Source organism: Hermetia illucens, chromosome 2 (assembly GCF_905115235.1).
Source record: "Hermetia illucens chromosome 2, iHerIll2.2.curated.20191125, whole genome shotgun sequence".
In the NCBI taxonomy this organism is placed as follows: Eukaryota; Metazoa; Arthropoda; class Insecta; order Diptera; family Stratiomyidae; genus Hermetia; species Hermetia illucens.
The window spans coordinates 50,570,037-50,595,298 of NC_051850.1; the positions used below are offsets into that span (position 1 = coordinate 50,570,037).

The 25,262-nt window shown below is 39.4% G+C and overlaps 4 protein-coding genes across 6 annotated transcripts in view; 2 read left to right on the forward strand and 2 right to left on the reverse strand.

Annotated features, from left to right (window-relative positions):
* The window catches only part of LOC119648259 (ankyrin repeat and BTB/POZ domain-containing protein 2), a 145,380-nt gene extending 137,310 nt beyond the window's left edge, over window positions 1-8,070 (forward strand). For all 3 annotated transcript variants that reach the window (XM_038049905.1, XM_038049904.1, XM_038049906.1), the window contains 4 exons: window positions 3,770-6,702; window positions 6,788-7,151; window positions 7,221-7,545; window positions 7,608-8,070. In XM_038049905.1, the coding sequence (XP_037905833.1) occupies window positions 3,770-6,702; window positions 6,788-7,151; window positions 7,221-7,545; window positions 7,608-7,880 (3,895 nt within the window). In that variant the 3' untranslated portion in view covers window positions 7,881-8,070. The remainder of the gene's footprint in view (window positions 1-3,769; window positions 6,703-6,787; window positions 7,152-7,220; window positions 7,546-7,607) is intronic.
* Window positions 8,071-12,865: 4,795 nt separating this feature from the next.
* On the forward strand, window positions 12,866-14,588 carry LOC119650131 (zinc finger MYND domain-containing protein 10 homolog). The gene is made up of 5 exons (XM_038052662.1): window positions 12,866-13,379; window positions 13,442-13,707; window positions 13,767-13,918; window positions 14,001-14,428; window positions 14,483-14,588. The coding sequence occupies exons 1-5, from the start codon at window positions 12,919-12,921 to the stop codon at window positions 14,553-14,555; spliced, it is 1,380 nt and encodes a 459-aa protein (XP_037908590.1). The 5' UTR covers window positions 12,866-12,918; the 3' UTR covers window positions 14,556-14,588.
* Window positions 14,589-14,597: 9 nt separating this feature from the next.
* LOC119650132 (40S ribosomal protein S12) lies at window positions 14,598-15,350 on the reverse strand. The gene is made up of 3 exons (XM_038052663.1): window positions 15,187-15,350; window positions 14,987-15,118; window positions 14,598-14,919 (listed from the first exon to the last, which is right to left on the reverse strand). The coding sequence occupies exons 1-3, from the start codon at window positions 15,201-15,203 to the stop codon at window positions 14,652-14,654; spliced, it is 417 nt and encodes a 138-aa protein (XP_037908591.1). The 5' UTR covers window positions 15,204-15,350; the 3' UTR covers window positions 14,598-14,651.
* An 8,988-nt stretch (window positions 15,351-24,338) lies between these two features.
* On the reverse strand, window positions 24,339-25,258 carry LOC119648761 (probable prefoldin subunit 6). Its single transcript, XM_038050590.1, has 2 exons — window positions 25,057-25,258; window positions 24,339-24,792 (listed from the first exon to the last, which is right to left on the reverse strand). Exons 1-2 carry the CDS (start codon window positions 25,127-25,129, stop codon window positions 24,488-24,490), a joined length of 378 nt encoding a protein of 125 aa, XP_037906518.1. The 5' UTR covers window positions 25,130-25,258; the 3' UTR covers window positions 24,339-24,487.
* Between the last annotated feature and the right edge of the window lie 4 nt (window positions 25,259-25,262).

Below are 25,262 nucleotides of genomic sequence, written 5' to 3' on the forward strand. Positions count from 1 at the left end.
AATTGCCCATTTAATCTCTTTCTGCACATAGTTTAAAATCTGCTCCTCCTTAAGTTTCCTTTCTTATTTTCAAAGACTTCTATACTGGAAAGTACCAATATTATCCTTTGTCTGGCGATTTCACATTTGTAAGCTCTGTTGTTTTTCCCCATATTTCAGTTATTTTTCTCGGTGATTTGCTGGCCATGTTTCACATTAGTTGAGTATGGGCAGGGTATGTTCTTTTCCAATTTAGTGTATAGAAGCTTAACCTCTTTGTCGTGGCCATGCTTTCCCATTTCCTCGTTAATTTTTGCCATTGTCTTTTTAAATTTCTTCTCCTGCAGTGCTAAACTGCATCTGTTGTTACTGCAAATTCGAGATTCCAGTTTCCATTCTTATCTGTCGTTGCAGACTGTTGTACTGCGCAAATATCGTCCCACCTGGTTTTCAGCCGGTAATTCTACCCGATAACGACACGAAGAAAAGGCGATTCCATCACCCAACCCGACGCAAACCAAAATCAATAATTCAGTCCCAAATAGACCTCAAAATTGGGTGGTTACTTATCAAAAGACTGTTAGTCAAACGACAAATAAAGCCTACAGAGAATTTGGCTTAATCCTAAAAAGTTTCATGAGGAAATGGTCTTGAGAAAGATTTCAAAGAAAGGATCCGATATTAGGATACTCACACCTTGCAGCTAAGCTATTATAATTGATGACTGGAAACTCGAAACGCAAGTTTATAATCTCGGAATAGAGATAACTTCTGGAAGTGAACTTTTCAAAACGTGATATCTGATTGTTCCTGCTCAATGCCCTAAATCGCGTTGGGGAATTATATTTTGTTCTGAGGTTCCGATAAGCCAAAAATAGCAGGGATGTTAGATAACTCTATCCCACGATTTCTTTGCCAACCACGTTTATTATTTGGTAAACCAAAGTAACCACACCGCATCGAAATCAGAGTTTCCCAGAGACACTCTTTTATGGAGCAGAGGGCATCCACACAATCTAAGCTTTCAATGAGATTGTACTTTAGTTTCATTATCATCGCACCTAATGCTGAACAAGTATTAAACCAAGCCTAACTATATCGAAAACTATCATAACCTAGACAACATAATAACACACGATGATTCTACTTAAAGGCAATCCTATGCTATCCTATCTTCAATATAAAACTAATATCCAAACATAGAGAGATTACTTGAAAAATACTTCGTATTTTTTGCGCGCAAAGTGCGTAAAATTTTTGAATAGAGTTTTGTGAACCGTAACCCCGGTTAACGTACTATATATGTACTAGCAAGTCAATGGGTATGGGGTTTCTCCCGGTATCATCACACGGGGATGCCTGCAGCATCAATTTCTTTTCGGTAAATAGTGGTGACCCTTTTAAATCATTCACATTTCCAGTGCTTGATATGTGGATGTCTGGTCAAAATGATGATGGGACTGATGAGGAATTTGCCTCATGATTTTGCAAAGGCTTCCTTCCGAAGGTATTTTCTGTTCTAAACCTATTTTCATTGAAATTTAAAAATGTTAAACAAAAACGGTACTAAAATAGGTGACCAAGTTGGTGACAATTCAAACTAATAACCCTGCTGATAAAATAATTTCGAATCCCCTGGGTCATGGAAAAAAAACAAGTCAATTTTAGCTTGATGTCTTCATGAGTTCGCGTTATCTACTACCTCGAATTTCGCATAATTTTCGTTTCATCCGATTATGTAGATCACGCACGGTAGGCTCATTTATAAGTTGTTCACATACAAAAGTTCTCTTTGAAAAACTACAAACACCTTTCCTTCCTGTTAGAAATAATCCATATCCATGTTACGAATACCTCTAAAGTAGTCTTCCCACTATTTGGTGACGCTTCCAGTGACAGTCAACGCCTTTATCCATTAAGAATGCGATTTACGGGCCAGTAAATCCTAGATATGTAGATTTTTTTTCCAAAAAAAAATCAAATAGGTGTTCTACGTAAAATTTGATGGTGAGTGGCAACAGAAATAGTCTAAGTATCCTTGTCCGCGCATGCGCAGAATGGAACTATCGATGCCGCAGAAGTTGAAAAGGTAATCCAGCAAATGAAACCAAACAAACAAACAGGACGAGACCTGCACCTGAGCTCTGGAAAGCGAAAACTCTGGCCCAGTGAGTTTTTCAATCACATTATTGAAGAGCATGGAAAAAAAGAGGATAGTGCGGAGAAATGTTCAAATTACTATTTGATTCGTTCGTTATCTCTTACTATCAGAACGCATTCTTGACAACCGTATTCACGACTCAATCGTTCAAATTACTGTGAACCAAACCAGATTTGTCAGTATCTGGGGAGTTTGTGACGCAATACACACACGCTGCATAGTTGCTTATGGAGCATCTTTCTATATTGACTTCCAGAATCTAGATAAGAGGTTCGACCACATGCCACATAAACTCATCTAGCGATAACGCCTAGTGCCACAGAAACTCGAAGAACAAGGTTCCATGGGTGACAGGTATATCACTACTGCTTCATGCCTGTGTCGGTATAGAACAATTTTTTACCGAGAACTAATTGACTCAAGTACTTTGGATCGATCCTCTCAGCCACTAATAAATTACACCTTCAAGTTGCTTCCCGCATCAGGTCAACCTGAATAAAGTAATCGACGCATCGACAAACGTATCAAATGCAAAATATACTACAGCATTGTTTATTCTGTTCCCTCTATGGTAGCGTTGTACTCATAATTGAAGAAGTTGCGAGAGAACTGTCTTCGATAATAGCCAAGATGGATCTAAACATCCAAATACCCCGAAGGTGAAGCAAAACAGCGATAGCTTAATACGCTCGATGATGAAGATCAAGAACCTCTCGACTATACATGGATCAACCTACGACGGAGAAAAAAAGTAAATCCAACCTAGATGAGCCGACCCCACTACCAAACGAAACAAAGGCCAAAGAAAAGAAGAAACTCATTTTTATTAGTATTTTGCTGGCTCGTCCGAATATTTTCATCCTCATCTATTCATATATTTGTTCTTAGATTGCTTCCATCTCTATACTAACTTCCTAAACTCAGCCGAGAAGTTCTCATCCAGTGTATCTGTTGGTCATAATCTCCTTTTTTTATCGTTTCGTTATATTATCTGTTGATCCGCTGATTGTTATATATCTCCTTTTTCCAGTATATTTTAATTAATTTAATTTGGTTCGTGGGGGGAGGAGGAGGGCGTAGCTCTAGGTATTAAGGCCTTTTATTAGACCCATTGCACTATTCCCTAAAATCACTTATTCAACAGCCTTCCTCTTAGGATGGTATTGCGAATCTTACATCTTCCAGAGGCGGAGAGTGCACACATTCTTCTTTGAAGGAAACGAGATATTTTCATCTGAGATCTGGGAAAGCAGCTACATATAGCTAGAACCACCACCCCAATTTTTTCCAAGTGGTAATTTGAGGAACCGCCCGTTAAAAGCCCTAGTAGGATTTCATGTCTCCCAGCTTAAGGGACAATAAAAACGTCGCTCTAGAGACCCTAGGTTCTGTCGCAAAGATTTCCGCCTGTCGAAAAATATCTACCCTCCATTCATCAAATATGTTTAAATCACTCGTTTTCTTCAACGAAGTCTCCATTCCATCTTCAATATATCATAATCACCTGACCATGACATGGTAAAAATTGTCACCTTCTCGCTTCATTAGAGCAAAAATTAGTATCAAGGTATATTCAAGCACTTTAGAAATAAAAAGTCATTAACCTATCATTATAATTTCTCTTTTCAGACCGTCTGGTAATCAACGAAACGACATACCACCGTTCAGTCCTCAACAAAATGCATCCATAGGAATTAATTTAGCCAATACGAATATAAGTACCGGTAATCTAGTAGCACCACCAACCTCTACGAATAATCATGGAATACCCAGTCCGAATCCACTCAATACCTCGGGTCGTATACAAAGTCCAGCGGTGGCAACACCCGCTCCACGTATACCAAAAGAAGTTGCTCTACGACCCGATCATCGACCCAACACAAATTTAGCCAATAATTTAAGTTTGACGAGTTTACAACAAAGTTCCGATGAAATTGATGGATACCATCGAGGAAAAGCAACAGCGAACAATGCAGTCCTTATTGCAGAACGGGACACTAATAGCGTACATAACATGAAAACAGGAAATCTTGGAGGAATAAACAAAGGAATACCTCACAGATCAATAGCAGGCCCAACTAAGCTTACAGCTCAAAGTACTCCCATCAAATCACAACCAGCGATGTTGAGTTCCAGTTTAACGCAACAGAACAAAATGTCTTCTGTTACGCAGGATCGTAACGAGTTGCCACAGGCGTCGCAAAGGCACAACATGGGTATTCGTACACATAATCATGAATTTCGAGCTTTACAACGGGTGCAAGAATGCCATAGTTCATCAGATGAGAATAGATCTTCCGGACATGCAAGCATGTCAGATACAGGAGGACATGGAAGTAGCTCTCCTGGTGGAGCATTAGGGCCGCTCCCTGAAGATCGCTTAGCAGCTGGAGTCACCAACCGAAGCACACGGTCAAGGGGAAGCACAAATCACTCTCGACCAAGACATCGCGCTACACCTGCTAAAGTTCCATGGGGAGGTAGTGGCCTAGAAGATATCAAGCTAGCCATTCAACAACTAACAATGAGGAGTCAAACAAGCACGAGTACCTATAGTAGTCTCAGCGCTGGTTCAGAAAGCTCAGAACCTGCAAGACGTCTTGTACGATACTCTTCCTTGGAAACAGTTAACACTAATGTAACTAATGCCGACGAATTTGTTTGGGTTGATTCTCATAATCGCCTGGTTGAATTGCAACATCCGCCTTGGAGCCAGCATTGTATTTTGAAAGTTATTCGAGCTGGGAGATGTCGCGACCATGCTGAAAGAGTGTCTATTGAAGCTGTGCCACGTCTGGGCTATCTACTGCAAAGAGCTTTAGTTCGATTGTCAAGGGAAGTCCAACGCTTCTCTGTAGTATTAGGACTTTGTTCAAAACACGAAGTAGCCGGGGCTTTCAAAGTCGTATTGTGTCCTGCCTTAGCTGATTCCTGTATCAAAGCATGTCTAAGAGCAGCCGCAATGTTCGCTGTACCAGGAGATAGTGCACTAAAACAAAGTAAATCATCGCGAGCGGGACTTCAATTATCAGTGGGTAGATTTCATAGATGGATGGCAGATGCACGGTTAGGCAGGTATATCCATGAGTATGCCGCAGTTTATTTATGTGCTGGAATGGAGAATTTACTAGAAGAAATCCTCCTGCAATGTCTACCTCCCGACAATGCAGCATCGTTAACTGCTACTGGACTAGAACACTCTATAGCCAGTTCTGGCGACCTATGGGGTTTACTACAACCTTACGCTCATCTCAATGCAGGACGAATAGCTTCAGGCGCTCTGACCATGCCTCGCTGGGCCAGCCAATCATCTATCGGGTCAGGCTCGCAGAATATTAGTATGTCTAATTTGGAGCCATGTCTGCTTACAACTTGTGTGGGTACTCCGGCGGAGTTGCGAGATCTTGTAGTTCGCGCTCAACAACGTTTTCAGCATACAGCTCTATCACATGCGGCTCTTACAGCTTTGTTCTACTTTATGCGTTGCTCGCAACTTGAACACAGTGAAACAGGAAGCACAAGCACCAATAGTGGGAATATTCAAGAGCTTTGCTATGAAAGGGCATATGTAGTGCTACCACCTCTTGTAGAATGGCTTCGGGTAGCATCAGCAAATGCTGATTATCGACATGCCGCGCTCATTGATAAAGACGACATAATGCAAGCTGCCCGATTACTCCTTCCAGGAGTTGACTGTCCCGTGCGACCCATTGCTCATGACGAAGAACTTCCTTCAAAACGGACACCTATGAATCACAACACTACAACGCTTAATGCTAATCCTAGTGATGATACTTCAGAGCTTGGACGCCGAGCTACCCTTTCTTTAGCATTTCGTTTGATGTTAACTGGCAGGGCAGAACTTCTTGCTCAAGCTTCAACACTTTTACCCGCTTCAAGCCGCTATGACACCGTTAATCAAGCTGGTATGACCGCTTTAATGATAGCGTGTGTTCGTAACGATGAGGTCGCCATTCAGTCACTCCTAGATGCCGGTTCCGATCCAAACATTGAAGTTCCTGCAATTGGTCACGCTAATTGCCCATCAATTCATCCCGACACTCAGCACTGGACGGCTGTAACATTTGCAGCCTGCAAAGGAAACTATCAAGCTGTTCGACAGCTTTTAGAACGAGGCGCGAACGTTGAAGGAGGAGCAAAATTAAGTGAGGACAAATGCACCTTAACGCCGCTGCAGGTTGCAAGTGGATCTGGTAGCAACGAAGTTGTATCACTTCTGCTTGCGCACGGGGCCCATGCTTTTCTGTCTACTCAACAGAAGGACACAATGTGCTTTGCAGGAACTGCTCAACGAGGCTCTTACAGTGCAATATCCGTTGCAGCAGCCCACGGTCAACGATCTTGTCTGCGCAAGCTTCTATCGCATCCTCTAGCTCCTGGTAGCCGAGAGGTACTCTCTTTAGAAGAAATGCTGGCTGAAGGCGATAGTAATCAAAGAAGTGGAAATGATCGACAAAACGAAACACCACCTACACTGAGCAAAACACAAATCAAATGCTTACAGGAAGCTATGTATCACAGTGCAGAGAATAATCACTTAGGTAGGATAGATCAATATGAAATTTGCGTTAATGCCTCCAATTTAAATTATTAGAATCTTGTGAGAATAATAAATTTTACTTTTAGATATCACTCTTGAACTGAGAGCGCTCGGTGTTCCATGGACGCTTCATTGCTGGATGCACGCATTGGCGGCAGCTCACGAGCTACGATTGGATGCTGTGATTGACCAGCTTCTACAAGATTTCTTACAAGTTTGCCCTGATGATTACAGCTCGCAATTCGTAAGCGAATGTCTTCCCCTGTTATTCAACATATTCCGCTATAGTAAAAATGAAGGAACAACTCTTCTACTCGCTGATATTTTCGCGACATGCTTCGGTTGGGAACAAATAAGACCCATTAAAGAGCCAATTCTACAACCAGTGAATGGATCACGTATCGATCCGAAGTTTGTGAACAATCCAGAACTAAGTGATGTCACCTTTAGGTAATTAATGGAATTATTTACATAATTGGATTTAATACATGAAAATAACTTCATTTTCACTCCCTACAGAGTTGAAGGAAAGATTTTCTATGGCCACAAAATAGTTTTGGTTACCGCTTCGCCACGCTTCCAAAGCATGCTGAGTTCTAAACTAAGCGAAGGGAATAATCCCACTGTTCAAATCAACGACATCCGCTACCATATATTCCAACTGGTCATGCAATATTTGTATAGTGGCGGTTGCAATACTCTTGAAGTCTCGCAGGGAGATTGTCTGGAGCTGATGGCGGCTGCAAGCTTCTTCCAACTAGAAGGTCTTTTGCGTTTCACAGAAGCACGGTGTTCGGAAATGATCGATATCGATAACGTCGTCGCAATGTACATCCATGCAAAGGTAAATCGAGCACGCATCCCGAAATTTTGGTTTTCTATTCTAACAACTATTTCATTATGTAGGTCTACAACGCTCCGAAATTATTGGAATATTGTCAAGGATTCCTTTTGCAAAACATGGTTGCTTTGCTCACATACGATGATTCCGTCAAGCGTCTACTTTTCGCTAAAAAGATTCCTAATCATGATGTCCTGAGTGGACTACTACTTACGCTCCAAGCTCGCATCAAAATGCGTAAAACGAACCCCTCCAATAGCTTGAGACCGGGTAACATCCCAACATCACCCATTTCAGTTACAACAAACACAGTTGCATCATCAACTACTAAAAAATAATTATCGTTGTATTTAAGGGCACAAATGGAGCAGACTTCCATAGTATCAACATTTAAAGCATGTAAACATTTTGTCTTTATTGTTATTTAAAGGATACGCATATAGTTCTTTTTTTATATTTAAGGTTTATTTAAACAAAAACGTTATGTTTAATGTATGTTTTATAGCTAAACTTGAAATAAAATAAAATGTATCTTTCAATGTTTTGCGGGATTTAATGTAAAAAGTAAGTAGCACCATGTCACTTATGGTCGATATACAGTAGATTATCGAAGCTGACGATAATATATATAAATACGAACATACATATGCGCGTAGAAATATGCGTCAACCACACTATGCGCTATCGGAGCAAGATGTTATTAGAGTCTAAATTAGTATTCAGATTTACCTCAAGGAAACCCGTATTGCATTCGTTTGCTTACAAAAAAAACCTACCCTCTATATCGGAAGCCTCCGTTAGGCATTACGATATACTTTTGAAATGTTCCTCTTTCTGGAACAGAATCTCGCAATCAAAGTCGCAAAGTATTCGCATACCTTTCCAGAATATTTACTAAGGTTAGAAGAGGACACATTAAATCCGTTGTTTACACTTTACACAATGTGGTCAGCATTGCGGCGCAACAATCCATATTGGATCAGGGCCTTGAAGTGTGTTAGAGTACTTCATTCAAGACCGTAACGGTACCCTACAGTAGACTGTAGGAGGCAATGTGATCAGCATTGCGCTCGCCCGAGATTATTACCCTGATTTAACTCAGGTACTCATTCACCGCTGAGTCGACTGGTATCCGACGTCAAATCACGATGCAAATCTCACTGCCACCAGTGATATTCGAGCCGCGACCTTCCGTATGACAGCCTTGTGACTATATTTGCTGAAAAAAATGTACACCTCCCTTTTGCATCTATGGGGACCCGCCTTATATTTGACGTATAATGATGCGCTCGCGTTCACACTTCCCACCTTTCCACCAAATGGTGTAAATCATTATAACCGTTTCCGAGAAAAGTACGTGTAACAAACAGACAGACAGTAAAGCGATTTTAATAAGGTTTTGTTTTACACAAAACCTGAAAAAGATCCATTAGACAACGCTTCTTATCAGAAACACTGCAAAAAAATTGCCTTCGGCTGTATGTCGTAATCACTCTTCACCAGGAAAGTTGTCCCTTGCAACGTGCCGGCTCCGTCGTTGAAAATCCCATCCATCCCGAAGTTCCCTTCCTGGCTTCCTAACAGGTAGTTTTTCCGAGCAGGGTCGTAAGCTCTACACCACCTTCCAACCAGGAGATCAATTGGCACAGTTCTTCCGATCACATACATCAGTTCTATAATTCTGTTTTTCAGAAGACGGAAACTTTTGATATATAAAACCTTGCGAAGGGCGAACATTCTTTTCTTCTTCACAGCGGAAATATTGAGTATTTTTCGGATGGCATATTTTACAACTTCGATTCTCTACGTTGCCAACGGGCTGTACTAGCGCCCACCTGTATAGGCATAAGTTGTAAAAATGTGGGCTTTCGTTGTAGAGTTTCCTCTAAAATGGCCACCAAGTCTAATCTAGCCAATTTTCCAATTCAATTTTCCATGTTCAATTGTATACCCTTTATTACCGATTCTTATGAAAAGATTGCATTTCCGGCTTTGTTATTTTGAAAAAAGTATGGCGGATGTTCAAGTACTTTAATCAATCAATAAAATTGGAATTGCTAAAAGGCGTTCATAAAGGTAAATAATCATTTGTAAGAGTTGGCTTGACTGTTGTTCAGAATAGCTACATTTTGCTTAAGAATCGGATTACACCTCACCCGCCATCAAACTTCCTGTATTGTTAGTGTCTCCGTTTGGAAGACTATGATTCAGATTCAGAAGGCTGTGCGTATTTTTGAGAAAAAATCTGCTCCAATTCTTTTTCATCCATCGGTAAAAATATGGTTTAATAAACTTGCAACCAGTCTATCACTTTTCACTGGTTGGGACTTCTGTAGCGAGGCTTCTTATGAAGTCCAGCTTATGTGTAGCATAATGATTAGAGATAACCAACGTCCTGTTGGTAGCACATCCATGAAGTTGTTATGGTCGTAGGGCTGCGCTGTTTAGCATGCTGGTTCCCAGAGCCTAACGTTATCTGTATTTATGTTTTAGGTAGGATGAAGTATAGCCTCTAAGCACTTGTACTCGTCTTGTCAGTGTTGATATGATTTTGTCCAATGCTTTTCGAGAGTATGGGGAATAGAATCATGGGTCTTCTCGCCCACTAATCTTGAGGGTTTAATGTTTCCTATTCACTCCTTAGCGGAGTATAGGGCATCCACACAGCCTCTTCGTCGTAATCATTGTCTTCCCTCCATTTTTCAATGAGACTCTGCTTCAGTTTAATGCGGTGCAAGTGATAAGCTCACAGTAGCGAAACAAACACAAGACGCCACTGATCCATTGCAACATCTTCGTCCCATTAGGGCGAAACAGCGTTCATTGTCTTTAGTAGCTGGCGAGTACTCGGAATCATAGAAAACGACATGGCGAATAACACTCCAGTTGATTTTGGATTTGAGATGTTCATCGATAAGTCGATCACAAAAGGCGCACTCAGATTGCATTGTTGTCTGGAGCACTTTCATGGGACAATTCACCGTCCACTCATTCGACCTACGACATTCTCAAAAATACGCTTAGGAATCTTCATAGTGTGGAATAACAATCGAATTGGACGGTAATTTGAACATTCTGATGGACTACTGTGTTTTACCCTCCCCACTAACGCGATCAGGTTCTATCGCTTCTCCCGGTTTCATTCTTCTGATTGCCTTTTTAATTTCTGTGGCGCTGAAAGATGCAGTTGCTCCAAATGTCCGCAGTGCTTTCGGAAGTGGTGGATGAGTAAATTCCATCGTTGAAATCTGCCCAAAAATTCGCAACATCTGTTTGTTGTGGCCCATCGGTCAGTAAAAAACATACCGGTCTATGATTAGCATAACAGAAGTGCTCGATATTCGTGTGCTAATTTCGCCATATCTCTCTTACCGTTCCGAGGATCTAATTACATAGTTTTTTGTAACGGGCTGCTAGGGTAAAGCGTGGGGTAAGATTGATGCGGGTGAGCATGTTAAATTATGTAAAATCCAACAGCGTCTACTCGCATAGGAAATTAAATAAGTCGGAAACCGGAAGCTGGGTGCTTCAGGTGTGAAAGATTTTGTTGATATTTTGTGTAAGAATATAACACCAAGTTTCATGGTCTACCATGATTTTTTTCTGATTTTTCGGTTTGGTAGTTTTAGGGAATGGGTTCTTCAAGTAATTAACTCATTTTGTTTTCAACAAAATCTTAAAAAATTGAACTTTTCACGCATCAATGGGACAATTGGTTTTGATAAGGTTTGTTGACAGGTCACGCCGTTCATAATTAATCCGCGTTTTTTGGTTTTCCGCAATTTGTTTCTTCGTTTGTTTAAGTGGTGAGTTTTCTTTCAGTCTTCTGTATTACAATTAACAGAGCAATTGCAAAAAATCAGAAGTGCCAACAGTCATCACATACCACCATTGAAGGATTTGCTTAAAGAGGCGTGTGTTTCTTGATTTTTTCTTTGGAAGGTTTGAAAGGTTCAAAAAAAAACTGTTTCCTGTTAAAACATCTCATAGTTTTTGGTTGGTATGGAAATTTGTTATACGTTGCATCGCTGGAGCTTCCCTATGGCATGAAAGATATAACTTGCAATTCTCCCGTGAAACGAAAAAAATCGAAACACAGCATATTAGATTCTAGAAAAAAGAGAAAATATCATAGCATTAGATTGGCACATCCAATGGAAAATGTTTGGCCATTGACGAAGCGTAATTTAAAAAGAACAAGTCGGGAAACCGGAAGCAGGGCGCTTCATGAAATGAAAGGTTTTGTTTGCTTCTTCTGTGAGTATATTTGAGTGTAGAACTCTCCCATTTGTACGTAGCCCGTTGTGTATATGCATTTTGCATGTCTGACTACCCACTTTAGTGTGATATTGATATTCAGTTGAAGTAAATTTACACGGTAAACTTTGTTACTAATAGTGTGATTTTGATCAAACTTGGGAATAATGTGCTTCATATTATATTTTATACTACCATCAACTCAATTTCCCCAAAAATATGGTAATATACTATTATTAACTTAATTTGAACGGATATCGATATGGAGAGTCTTTTGAGGCCTGGGCACCATATAGAGGCAGCTTCATTATTTTTTTCAGATTTTTCTGAGAATGGGTCCGTTAAAGAAATCATCAATTTCGACCTCTCCCACTCCCCGCCTTTCTAATCTAAAGCCTAAGACTGGCTTCGAAAAGTACTAATCATTTGATTTCATTTCATTTGATATCCAACATGACTATATTCGGTGAAAAAAATGTTTACACCCCCCTTTTACATATATGGGGACCCCCCCTAAATCTCAACGTAGTGTAGTGATATCCTTTATCACTCACTGCATGTCTGGGGGTCCACAGTTCCCACCTTCTCACTAAATTTCGTGCTAATCAGTATAGCCGTTTCTGAGAAAAGCGCCTGTGACAGACAGACAGCCAGCAAAACGGACGGACAGACAGACAGACATTGAACCAATTTTAATAAGGTTTTGTTTTGCAAACAAAACCTTAAAAATAATAAAAAGCAATTGAAACCTGGAAATATCGCTGAATGAGGAGACAATCTAGTGCTCAATATTATATGATGAAAAGATGCAAAGTCATTATCCGTAACGAAAAAGACTGGATATTAATATAACTAAGAAAAGGCCTACGAATGTTAGTTTAATAAAAATTATAATTTAAATCAAAATTTCAGTTAAAGAAAACTTAGCTTTTGTCGTACAATTGAACATACTGTATCGCTTTTAGCTCACAATTAGGACAACACAATTTTATTTATCGACAGTATGTCCGAAATAGAACAAATCCCTGCACCCGTAGTAGTCGTTGATATTTAACAAGTAAAACCATAGCAACTTCCCAACTCAAAAATGTTTTATCAATTCAACTACTGAGATCCAAAATGGCAGAAACTATCACAGACGTAGTATACCCCGAAGAACTTGAATTTTTTGTACAAAGTCTACGGGAATTTCGTTTGGAGCAAATCGGTAACCGACAATGGATGGAGTGTCACGAATTTGTCATCAAGCTTTCCCAACAAGCCACGCTCGAAGCTACGATGAATCGAGAAGAAGTTGTAAAGGAATGTTTGATCCTCCATTCGAAATTAAAGGTGTTAGTGCACGAAGCGTACAGCGTTTTCGTGTGGAAAACTAAAGTCCTGCCACTGCTGTTGGAAATGGAAGCCAATCCCCCGGCAATGTTTATGATATACACGGTATTGTTCCATGAAGGAGCAGTTATATCCCTGCTGGAAATAGCTTTGTTCCACCAACATGGTTGCGAAGCCTTGGAAGACTCCGCTGCGGATTTAGTGGATTATTGTGCCCTGGGAATGTCGCAGTTGATTGGATTAGTTAGGTAACTTACTAATAGTGTTCCGTCCCACTACAGTATGAATAGAATTTGATATCGATTCACAGCATGGGATACCATGAAAAGTACACCAAAGTGGACGTAGATGAATCCATTCTCAGCGAATTGGAACGAATTAAGAGAGATTTGATATACAAAATTGGTTTGCGATGCATCTCGATCCTCAACTACATGGTGGATAAATTGGATGTAATGAGCTTAAGCGTTGGGAAGAGGATGGTCACAGTGCACGATGTTCCTTGCTTGCTAAGCGAAGTTTTACACTTTAAACCTTGGCTGCGGAAAACTGACAAAGGCTACCAAAAATACATAGGCATCATATAGTTCTATACCCGCAAAAAATCATGATTTAACTAATGTGCTTTCTTGCAGATGAAAAATGGAAAAATGTTGTAGGAGATGAGTTTCTGAAGGTTACCAAAATAGAAGCACAAACATGGTTTTGCTTACGACAAATTCTCTTCAATGAAAACGTAATGAGGAACTACGAAATAACTGAGTTTCGTCAAAGGGAACTGGCCAAGGTAATGGAAATGTCGTCTACGCAAATATAACGACAACCTCCCATAACAACTTGGAACAAAGATATTAACTATAACATTTCAGTGCCAAGGACTCTTGTTCGACCCTATTTTGGATCAGTTGCCACCGCTCGCTGAACTCAAACATTATCTTTGTACATTGCAAGTTTCGGGCTCCGGCAAACAGTCTAAAAATATGCAGAATCTGCTGCTTGAAGAAGTACCTCAAATCAAGGAGAAGATTATTAAGGACGCCGACGAATATGGAGGTTTCATCCAAGTTGCTGAGGACCAGGCCGAGGTATTCCTAACTTCCAAAAAGGAAAATATCTTTGAGATGGCCAAACGTCTAAACGATGCCTATAACACGGACCTACTGGCAGAAGTTGAAGCCGTTTTAGATAAAAAGGACGAAGAGGTTTCTGATGACAACGCACTGAAGAAGTGCATCAGCTGCAAAAAGGACGCAGAGAAACGATGCGCCCGGTGTTTGAGCGTTTACTACTGTTCACGGTAATGACTTAAGAATGAACTTTTTCACGACTGATTAGTAAACTCCTTCCACAGGGACTGCCAAGTTGAAAATTGGCCGGTACACAAACAATACTGTCAAACTACGACACAGGCATCCGCAAAATGATCCAATAAAGTCTCAACTGATCACAAACTAAAACACCGACTGTTTCGCTTTTTATGTTTTTATTTTTAAAAAGACACGTTTTCACTTGTTGATGGTTTAACTAGATTGCCTCAAGTGCTCCTTGATCACATCGAGGGCCTGTGTCTCCTCACCGAAATCCTTAATGACTACGACAGAGCAACCGCACACCTTACGTGGTTTGCCTTCTTTGTCGATTTTGCAGAGACCGGACCATTCGCCGAGTTTCTTGTGTGAGTCGACACGGATCAATGGAATTTGATGCTCATTGCAGAGGGCTGTGACCAATTTCTTGTAGAGTGGCTCCTCGAAGGACTCGGCCAAAATGCACAATACAGCTTGGCGTCTGAAATAGGTTACGTTTGTGTCAACGAACCGAACACCCGAAAGCCGCTGATAAAATGACTACTTACTTGTCAAGGGCTTTGCAGGCTTGGTGAATTCCATGAACCAAACCGTCAGCAATAAGAGACTTCTTCAAAACCTCTTGAAGGGCGGTGTTTACATCCATGGTACCGCTGCCAACGGCCGCTGAGGGAACATCTCTGCAATAGATGACAAGTTTGTCTGTTTACACTTCGAATGCATTTTATGAAAGGGTTTTGTCACTTACACATCAACGCCAGCCATTTTTTAATAACTTAGTCGTCCTTTGACTGAAATAAGCGGAAAACGAGCAATTAGAAATAACGATGGTCGCCAAATTTTAAAGATTTCTTACAAAATCTACAATAACACAACCGTCTCGTACCTTTTTGACAACCGGAAAGAAATATGACAAGCAGGGCTGGTACACTCATCCACAAAGTTGAAACGCTTTAGAGTGCGTTCTGAATTTCATTGATATCGATTTAAGTTGGAAAGTCGTTTACTTTCAACTTAGGTCAACTTATGTGAAAGATGGAAAACGAGGTGAATGAAAAATAAACGAATACAAAGTGATCTCTACATATCTGGAATTCAATAAAACAATATTTGCAAAGGAAATCAAGTTAAATGCCCATTTCAAAAAGAAACGATCAAGGTTTTGCCTCTATGAAAACCGTTTGAGAACTTAACACTTTTTAACTTTACTATTTTGCCTACGAAACCCTCGTGTTGTTAATTTGATTGGTGAATTGAAATAGGATTACTAACTGCATTGAGCACTGTTAAAAAGGGACGAATCGAGTGAAAGTTTCCGCTAAACTAAAATTACGAATTAATTAAATATTTTACTACTTCTATTGCAAATTTAAATTTGCAACAAATTTGAAAATAATGGAAAATATACTAGAATCTTTGCTGAAGCAGATAAAAGAGTACGTCCTTGAAAATAAAAAATTTCTCCTGAGATGGTGTAACCTTATTATCACATATTTAACCAGCTCGCTCTGCTGCATCAGCTGGGGCTTAATTTTTCTGTTGAGTAATTTAGGGGCATTTAGTTTTATAAATTTTTAATGCTGAAACTGAAATAACCTTGCGAAAAATGCCAGAACGGATGTAAGGCCTAAAAAATTGAAGAGAATTCATTGGAACATTGAGAAAGTAGATTTGCACCTCACGATACAAAGAATTTTAAATTTTATGCTGACTGTAGAAAAGAATTTAAAATTCGATAAAAGTATGAAAAACGATACAACGCTTGTATTTTACTACCAGAGCTCAACAGATGAAAGACCGTAACATCATTTCCGTTTATAGTTTTATGGCAAACTACTGATTGAAATGGTGCCATGTTTTAACAACTAATAAGATAGTTTTTTCTGTTATTGCCAATTCGTCACTGGCCGACGAGGATCAAACTACAGTCAAAATCATTTAATAAGGTTTATATGCAAAATGTTTAGTATAATAAGTAGATGAAAGTTTGACCCGCAAATCCATATATACAACATGTAATGTCGAAATTTGATGGGTTGAATTGTTGAAATTAATCCTGATGGCGGAAAACGTCAAACCATCTCTACTAGCAGAAGTTTCAGCCTATAACCAATTACAATTTAACTGGTTGTATCACTAAATTGTCACCATCCTTTTCACCTTTGTAATTTAATTTTGTGATAATTATGTCTAATGTTGTTCTACACAATAACAGCAAGGGGTCGCGATTCAAATTCATGATATGTTCTATCAATGGAAGCTTTTCAAATAGTCTCAGTGAAATAAAAATCGGTGTCTTCTGACCTCTATGTGGAGCATAAAGATGCTTCATATAGAATTATTGCCAGTTTTTGGAAGTGTTACCGGGGTCTAGCTTGTAGGCCGACATAACTCTTCGTTCGAGTTTAGACCGGGTCAAAGTATCCTAATGATATGATGAACCAAGTATTTACAAAGGAATATACCTTTCTAGTAACAATGGTTTCCACTTTCCATATACTTCTCCCATGTAACAATGGAAAGAGGCCATTGGTGTGAAACCACCTCAACGTAATGTTGGTATTAAGATTTTTACATTCCCAAAGTAGCGAAACCGTAAAATCGAACTTAATATCACCTTCAGCAGAATCAATGCTACCCAAATCTACAAATTGCCCGACAAGTATCCAGAGAGGAATAGAATCTGCTCGTTGTCGATTGATAATAATCGTTGGCGCGACAATCCAATTGCATCTGGGCCCTAAAATGTGTTAGAGCACTTCATTCAAGACCGTAACCATAGACTACAGGATTACAGTACCCTCTAGGAAACAAAGTGGTCTGCATTTCGTTCGCCTACAATACAAATCCCATTGTCCACTAGTGAGACTTGAACTGCGACCTTTGATACGACATCATAGCGCTCTAACCGCTGACCCATCCGGATACATTGTCGATTAAGCTTATAACATAAGGTAACATAAGGTTGTGTTTCATTATTTTTTAACTATAATCTTGCCACATTATCGGTACGCCCAAAACCCCTCCAGTTGATACACTCAAGACGGTTGCCCTTTTTTAAGATTTTAACGACTTTCATTCCCTTGGAAAGAAATTAGATTCCCAGGATTTTTAAGTTGTAGTGGGAGCTCTACAGGGGGTACAGAAAAAATTTAGCGGAGGGACCCAATTTTATTCACGGCAGTTTCTCCTTCCCTGACCAACTCGATATTGAATTTCCTTTTGTCGAGGTGCAGGACAACACTTCTCGGGGTTTTGTTATGGTACTCGAGCTCGAGCGCATTATCATCGCTCCGACTTACATCACCCATTCAAGTTCTCAATTCCTTAAACTCGTCGAACCGTGTACATATGCCTGCCATTAGCCAGATATTATGCCGCCCCTAGATGGGGTCGCCAACAACTTGATTAGTATCTATGACAATGGCCCAGTCGTCATCAATATTCTGTACTGGGTTTATTAAGATACTTGTCTAGTGGTCAGGGATATAGCATATATACTACGTTCGATGGATCATGGAATTATGAACTCCACAAATCGTCAAGCTTCTAACCGTTTTTTTAACATTCTCTAATGATGGTTTCTATCACATATCTTAGCAAAGTGTTATCAAATCCCACCCATATCGTAACCCCAAAGTCACTTTTAGGAACTCCCTTCTGTGCTACATTCAGTTGATCATAGAAAGCCTCTATCTCTTCTGGATTGTAGATCCGCGTTGATGCGTGTCACTGACAAGTTCTCCATCCTGGGTTGCAATCTCGTAGGCAATGTCCTGTCTAAAGTCGACTGCTAAATCATAACGTTGTGCCTTGTATATGTTGATAGTATTGGTGCAAAATCAAATTTACACTTACTTCCGACAGGGTTTTCAAAGTACTATAACACAGAATAGTGCTCTCCAGAATCCCGTAATCTTACCTCGCTCAAACCCAGAATACAGAGCCCATATTATTGAATCGCTTTCGAGTCTAGAGGCCAGATTGTTCTCGGACATACCCATATGAGGGCTCTAGGCTTGCATTGGCTAATACTAGAAAAAATTAATCCCGAATGCAGTGAGGATAAACCGGTTTGGCACCAGCTGCATCGAATAAAGGAAGGAATTGACGACACCAACCGTCTAACCTTCACTAGGTGAAATCTAGAAAACCTGAAAAGATACTCCTGACCCACTCGAGAACATCAACTAGTCCCCAAAAATACTAACTTTAGCACAAATAATATAAGTTGCTTGCTGTCTTCAGAAACGGGGAAAAAATAAATCCACCATGCAGATTGCCCAGAATAGATCTTTTTTAAATAAAACTTTAGATTGCCACGCAAATTTTTTTTAATATAGGAGGGCCCTCCTCGTTAGCATTAAAAGTTAAAATAATTTCAGAAACCGTTCCAGTCAGAAATTGATTTGAGTAGAATCAAATGGTTCAGAGCCTCCTGTAGTTTAAGGGGTAGTAACACTAACGGTTTTGTTGAAGATTATATTTCATATAATCAGAAATCATATAATATTTGCTGGGCGTGCTATAATAGGTGAATAGTCTGAGGCCTAGTGGGGCGATCATGCTCGAGTCTTCGCGGAGCTCATTTGAAGTCGTTCTTGTCACGAACCCGGTTATCTCGTACCATGGTAACCGGGATAGCCCTCTGAGAACATATGTCTCAGGAGAATCCTTGGCGGATGTATTCTTGACCCGATTATTTGCAGATACCACAATTTTGGAAGTTTCATGGCAGACAGAGCTCCTTGTGGTCTCAAGCGTGAAGTTGCATTGTACAACTCGGGCGCCGTACCTCTGAGTTGCGGAGGTGTTCAACAGGCCTTATTCCACTAGTATGAAAGCTGAACCTGCACCTGGTATAAACCAATACCGCGATGCTAGATACGGCGGCTCTTGGTGGTCTTTAAATCAATCCGTGTTGAAAGAGGACCGTGGTATTATACCTACGGCAGGTACTCAAACTAAACAATCAAAATGTAACATACAGCATTAGACAATAGCTTAACATTGAAATAGAACCGCTTGTTAAAAAAAAATACTTAAAAACTAAACGTAAAGTAAGTAACACTTCCACAAAGATTTAAATTATGTCTAGCATATAAATAATATTAAATACCTCCAAGTATAGAACCTATTACAGTCTGTAAATAAAATATCATCATCATCAACGGCGCAACAACCGGTATTCCGTCTAGGCCTACTTTAGGTATATCCCTAAAAGCTGACTGGCGTCCTGGCCTCCGCCAACATTCCATCTCAGGCAGGATCTGCCTCGTTTTCTTTTTCTACCATAGCTCATAGACTTTTCGGGCTGGATCATCCCCACCCATACGGATTAAGTGGCCCGCCCACCGCAACCTGTTGAGCCGGATTTTATCCACAACCAGATAGTCGTGGTATCGCTTATAGATTTCGTCATTATGTAGGCTACGGAATCGTTCATCCTCGTGTGGGGGGCCAAAAGTTCTTCGGAGGATTCTTCTCTCAAACGCGGCCAAGAGTTCGTAATTTTTCTTGCAGAACCCAAGTCTCCATGGAATATATGAGGAAAGTCCTTGCCTTGTATAGTAAGAGCTTTGACTCTTTGGTAAGCTGAAATCAAATATGGAGTACTATAAAAATGCATTTCAAATATTAACAAGGTGATAAGAAAAATCTAAATGGGAACATTTTCAATCTAAACTAGAAGTAGAGAATTAAACTTGGAGCTAGGAACATAGAATTGAGCTATCTATACATGGAAATATTATTTAAGAATAAATCTAATAAATACTTGGTGGCGAGAGTACAGGCTTTGAGCTCTTTCTTGACCGTGATCAAAGATTTACACATTGAGAATTTTTTTGAAAACTTCTCCGATATATTCCAAATATTTTAGAATCTCTTTTGAGATCTCAACATTTTCTTAATGGAGTTCATTTAAATGATTTCTGTTAGCCCTTCATGATCTATACACGACTTTATATACATACAATATATCTTAGCCATTCTTCATTGACTCACTTTTGACCATTATACAACTACGATTCGGGAGTCAGATCGAATATTTATTTACAAGTTTCTATGAGAATTTTATATCCCAGACGATCTAGATAGTCATTCTGGCTATCTTTTTTCAATAAAATAAAGTACCAAGGATTGAAAAGAGCCTCGTTTGAATATTAATTTTTCTCTTGATGCCATTTCGCTCTTCTTACAGGGGGGTTCTGCTGCAATTAAGGGAGCTTTCCTATGTGGCGGTTTCCAGTAATCGATTTTTTCTATTATATATTTTGAAGGAAGAATATGTTGTTCAGACATAAATTCAAAGCATCTACGAAGTTCCAGTAAATACAAGAATACAAACGATTTTAACGTGCATACAAAATGGACATTTTAAAGCCGTGTAAACAGATGAGAAGTACAAATAAAACTCTGTTTAACTGATCGGGGTGAAATTTTCGCAAAATATTCTACACATTAATAATTCTGGTCCGAACCAGTAAGATAAAATTATAATCGTGGTTCGAATGATAGAGACAAGTATACAGGATAAGAAAATGTTTGAATGTTTGCTTTCAGATTACTAAAATGCAGATGTATTTCCCAACAAATAACCCATTTTTTTTAGAGTTCACTTTGACCACACATTCAAGACTGAGACTCGGGATCAACTACCCCTAACTTAGCGATATCCCTCAGTATAGGCCTCAATGGGCTAGTAGTAGTAGACCGCCTTTTGAGGCCGATTTGAGAAAAGAAAAAAAAACTTATATACACAAAAGAAAAGAAAATTGTTCTTCTTTTTTAAAGGGTTTTGTACTAACTTTTAAAAAATCGGCCTTTATTAGTCGAAAAACACATTCGGAGCTCCTTATCCTGCCAGCTATTTGACTTTGACTCCTCAAAAGGAGTAAACGTAGAAGGGCTAGAGTGAACAAAAGTGAAATCAGAAGGTATGCTTTATGGTGCAGGCATATTTTCGACTAAAAAAAATAAAATGGTTTTTTGTCAAAATAACATTAGTGAACCTTGCGTTGCACATTTTTCCAAAACTAACTATTTCGCTTGAAATCCCAAATATTCTACACGCGCAACAATCCAATTGGATCAGGGCCTTGAAGTGTGTTAGCCCACTTCACTTAAGACCGCAACGGTACGCTCGCCCGAAATTATTACCCTGATTTTAACTCAGGTACCCAGCTGAGTCTACTGGTATCCGACATTCCAGTGAGATTTGAACGACAGCTTGTTATTTAACCACTCAACTATCCGACCACTTGTTTAGTGTTCATAAATCTTTTTGATTTCACAGCATCCAAAACTGGAGATTTTCACAACGCACGTTTTTTTTGTAATTATAATTTTTTTACAAGTTTAATTAATTTATTAACAATGTAACCTTTGGTCATTTATAATTATTGAAAATATTAGGAATGGCGAAAATAAACATGTGGACAGATTACTGTCAATCACGGTGGCAGAGCTACCCCAAAAAAAGTTGATCAGTCAAGTCTGCCGGTTTGCATGCCCCTGTCTTGGCCAGGCTCGGCAATATGAAAGGGTTCTTTTGAACCTCCGCGTTGCCTATAAAATTTTACACGTCCTATAATTGCTGCGTTGAAGGCGCGGCGGGATTTGAAGTCATAAAAAATGCATGGATTCCACAAAAGGTACGAAAGCAAACGTGAAGTAAAATTGGTAGCAAAAAAATACTTGTCCGAATGCGCTCGTGATATCGGAAAATACGAGGCCTGTGTGTTGCAGTCGGGAAGATTCATTATTTGATGCTACAATGCTACTTTCTGAGTGCTCTTAGACTATGCCTCAATCCACCCCATTCAAGTACACATACGATTGTAAAAGGATATTTTGGAAACTTAGCAGAAAGTTGGCACGAATGTACGAAGGTTAGCCAAATATAAACCGGTATTTGGTTACGAAGCGTTGTTGAAGAGTCGAAAGAGTCTGATTTCCAGGAAATCTCCTCTCATGTGCAGGGGGACCTCCCACTTTCGCACCCACTACCAATATTATTTCTAATTGATCACTGGGGAAATATGTATAAGTACAAGGAAAATATACAGCAAAATAGAGAAAAAAATCTCTTTAAAAACGGTCATATCACTTAAAAAATGGTCATATTTTCCTGACTCTCGTAATTTCCGATATTCAAGGTCGGCTCGTTATAATCTGTTTGTCAATTAACAGATGTACCAAGTCAAATGTTATTCAACTTCTCCCTTTTGTGGAAATAGTATCAGGAGTGATATTAGCACTGATACAGACAATTCATTTGGTACCCCCCAATGACTATAAAAAAAAATATTTGTTTTGAACGTATGGGAAATCTTCGAATTTTTTGCCACATATTACATGCGTGAGATTCCATCGTTACCATAATAATGATGTATCTTAAAAAACAAGTTGGAATACGGGAAACTCGACGCTTTGAGTATAAAGGTTTTATGTTCATCTTGTGTGAGCTATGTACACAACTAAAAATTCAAAATATTGATACGTCTCCAATCTACAACTCCGCCGGCCCTATAATAATAATCGTTGACGTAACAATCCCATTAAATCAGGGCCTTGAAGTGTGTTAGAGCACTTCATTCAAGACCGTAACAGTACACTACAGGATTACAGTATCCTATAGGAGGCAATGTGGTCAGCATTGCGTTCGACCGAGATAATTATCCTGATTTGACTCAGGTACTCATTCACAGCTGAGTCGACTGGTATCGGACGTCAAATCAAGATACAAATTCCACTGCCACCAGTGAGATTGGAAACGCAATCTTCCGTACGACAGCCCTGTGCTCTAACCACTCAGCTTTCCGGTCATATGAGTTCACTTTATATGATGATGACATCATACATGTCTTTAAGCGTAAAAAGTGTAGTCGCGAGACTATCAAACCCCCGTTATTTCAGGCCTCCCTTTGGTCAGATATTGCCTTCTATTGGTAGTCTAGCCTAAAATTGATAGACCAGCAGCTTATTCCAAACTACAATTTCATTTTTGAGTGTAGATGTATATTTCCGGAGCAACTTACCCCCTACTACTAGCTTTGTACTGATAAAGGGGGTAAGTTGTTCCCGAAATATATATCTACACTGAAAAATAAAATAGTAGTTTGAAGTAAGCTACTGGTCTATCAATCTCCCTTTGATCGTTTACCATTGCCTTCGATGTCCAGACCAATGTTGGCAAGTGAATACTCGTTAGCACCAGTTTCGGATGTGATCAAGATGTGTTACGCCACTAGTTTTCGGATAAATCTCTGAAATATAGAAATATGCTATTATTAACTTTATATGAGCAGATATCGTAATGTGATGTACTTTGAAGCCTAGATTTTTTATAGATGCATCATTGCATTTTTTTTTTCCTGATTTTGCTGAGACCGAGACCTTTCGCTCCTTAAACTCAACATGAAATGGTGCAAGTCGTTGCCTGTGTAGCGGTTCGCAGACTACATATGGTAACCCAATTTCGTAACGTTAACTCTAGTTGTTTCGGAGTGAATCTCGTGTGGCAAACGGACAGACAGACGTTGAATCGATTTTAAAAGTTTTCTTTCACACAAAACGAAAAGATAAGAATGTAAAATAAAAATTAGTTATTTAAAATATTAGCGTAAAGACCACAACAAAATAACAATTGTAAAATCCTCCGTCACATAAACTAGTTACCGTTGGGAATGAAGCAGTCTTACTTTATATTACTTCCTTCATTATGAATAGTCTACCAAATTCAGAAAGCATAATATGAAGATCTCGGCCAATACTTTCCTAGCATTGCGTAGAAATATTACCTTTAAAGAAACAAACTCTTTCGCCATTCGTAATCCCACAAACCCTCCTCCTTATGCCGAGAATTTATTCCTGGCAACCTTATACCAAACAACTACACAATTTTTCGAATGTTACCAACTGTTATTCAAGTATTCATATAATTTATGAGGGCTTATAAAATAACAAAGTTTATGAGACAAAAATAAACGTGTGAAGTTTGCATTAAAAGTAAGAATTACGATGATCCGAGCATTCGCTGCTTGTATCTACTTCATAGCCACGGCAACTTGGTATTGCTGCTGCAACTTCTGCAAACTCTCACGATGCTTATCCTGTTTCTTCTCTAGCGTTTCCAATGTATCATTGCATCGTTTCAACTCTTTCTTTATGTATTCCATACGTTTTCCAACATTTTGCCGAGCTTCCTGAAGATCTTGTTTCACAAGTACGGGTCCGTAAAGCTTATACACTAGATTTTCCGACTTCAAAAGATCCAACTCTTCAAGGACGCATTTGTTTTCGTTTAGTTGACCCTCAAGGATTTGTCTTTGTTGGACTAATTTACTGAAATCTGCAAAAGGAAATGAATATTTTCAACAGATGGCCAGAATTTGGATCCGCAAGTAATCGTCGCGGCACGGTTAACCTCAAAATAATTCTGTGGGTGGAAATATTTCCTAGGCCAGAATAGAATAAACTGTTGGGGCAGCTACCATTTGAACCTTATTTTAAACATTACCAGTTAATGAAGTCAAAAATCAATTATCGAAGTAGAAAATATTTAACACTCTAAGTTCAAATGATGGTCAGCCTACCCAACACAATAATAAATCACCTTTTTGTCCGGCTTGAAACTGTTCCAATTCAGCTTGGAGTTTCTTCTGAATCGCAGCGCTGTCTTTGTCCATTTTACTTCTTTCTAAAACCTTTTGGAGTACAATATTACCGGCCGAGGATCTTCGGAAAGCACAGAAAATGCGTCACTGTCGCAAAATCTAGTAACCTGGACGATTTTTTGACATTTGGTTTTAACCTCTGAAG

What these genes read in the sequence shown, in the direction of transcription:
- LOC119648761 (XM_038050590.1), bottom strand. Translation starts at nt 25,129, where the DNA reads ATGGACAAAGACAGCGCTGCGATTCAGAAGAAACTCCAAGCTGAATTG. An exon ending in GTTTCAAGCCGGACAAAAAG is followed by an intron (nt 24,793 to 25,056) that starts GTGATTTATTAT and finishes TTCCTTTTGCAG; the next exon opens with ATTTCAGTAAATTAGTCCAA.
- LOC119650131 (XM_038052662.1), top strand. Translation starts at nt 12,919, where the DNA reads ATGGCAGAAACTATCACAGACGTAGTATACCCCGAAGAACTTGAATTT. An exon ending in AGGCTACCAAAAATACATAG is followed by an intron (nt 13,708 to 13,766) that starts GCATCATATAGT and finishes GCTTTCTTGCAG; the next exon opens with ATGAAAAATGGAAAAATGTT. An exon ending in AGCGTTTACTACTGTTCACG is followed by an intron (nt 14,429 to 14,482) that starts GTAATGACTTAA and finishes CTCCTTCCACAG; the next exon opens with GGACTGCCAAGTTGAAAATT.
- LOC119650132 (XM_038052663.1), bottom strand. An exon ending in GCCTGCAAAGCCCTTGACAA is followed by an intron (nt 14,920 to 14,986) that starts GTAAGTAGTCAT and finishes AACCTATTTCAG; the next exon opens with ACGCCAAGCTGTATTGTGCA.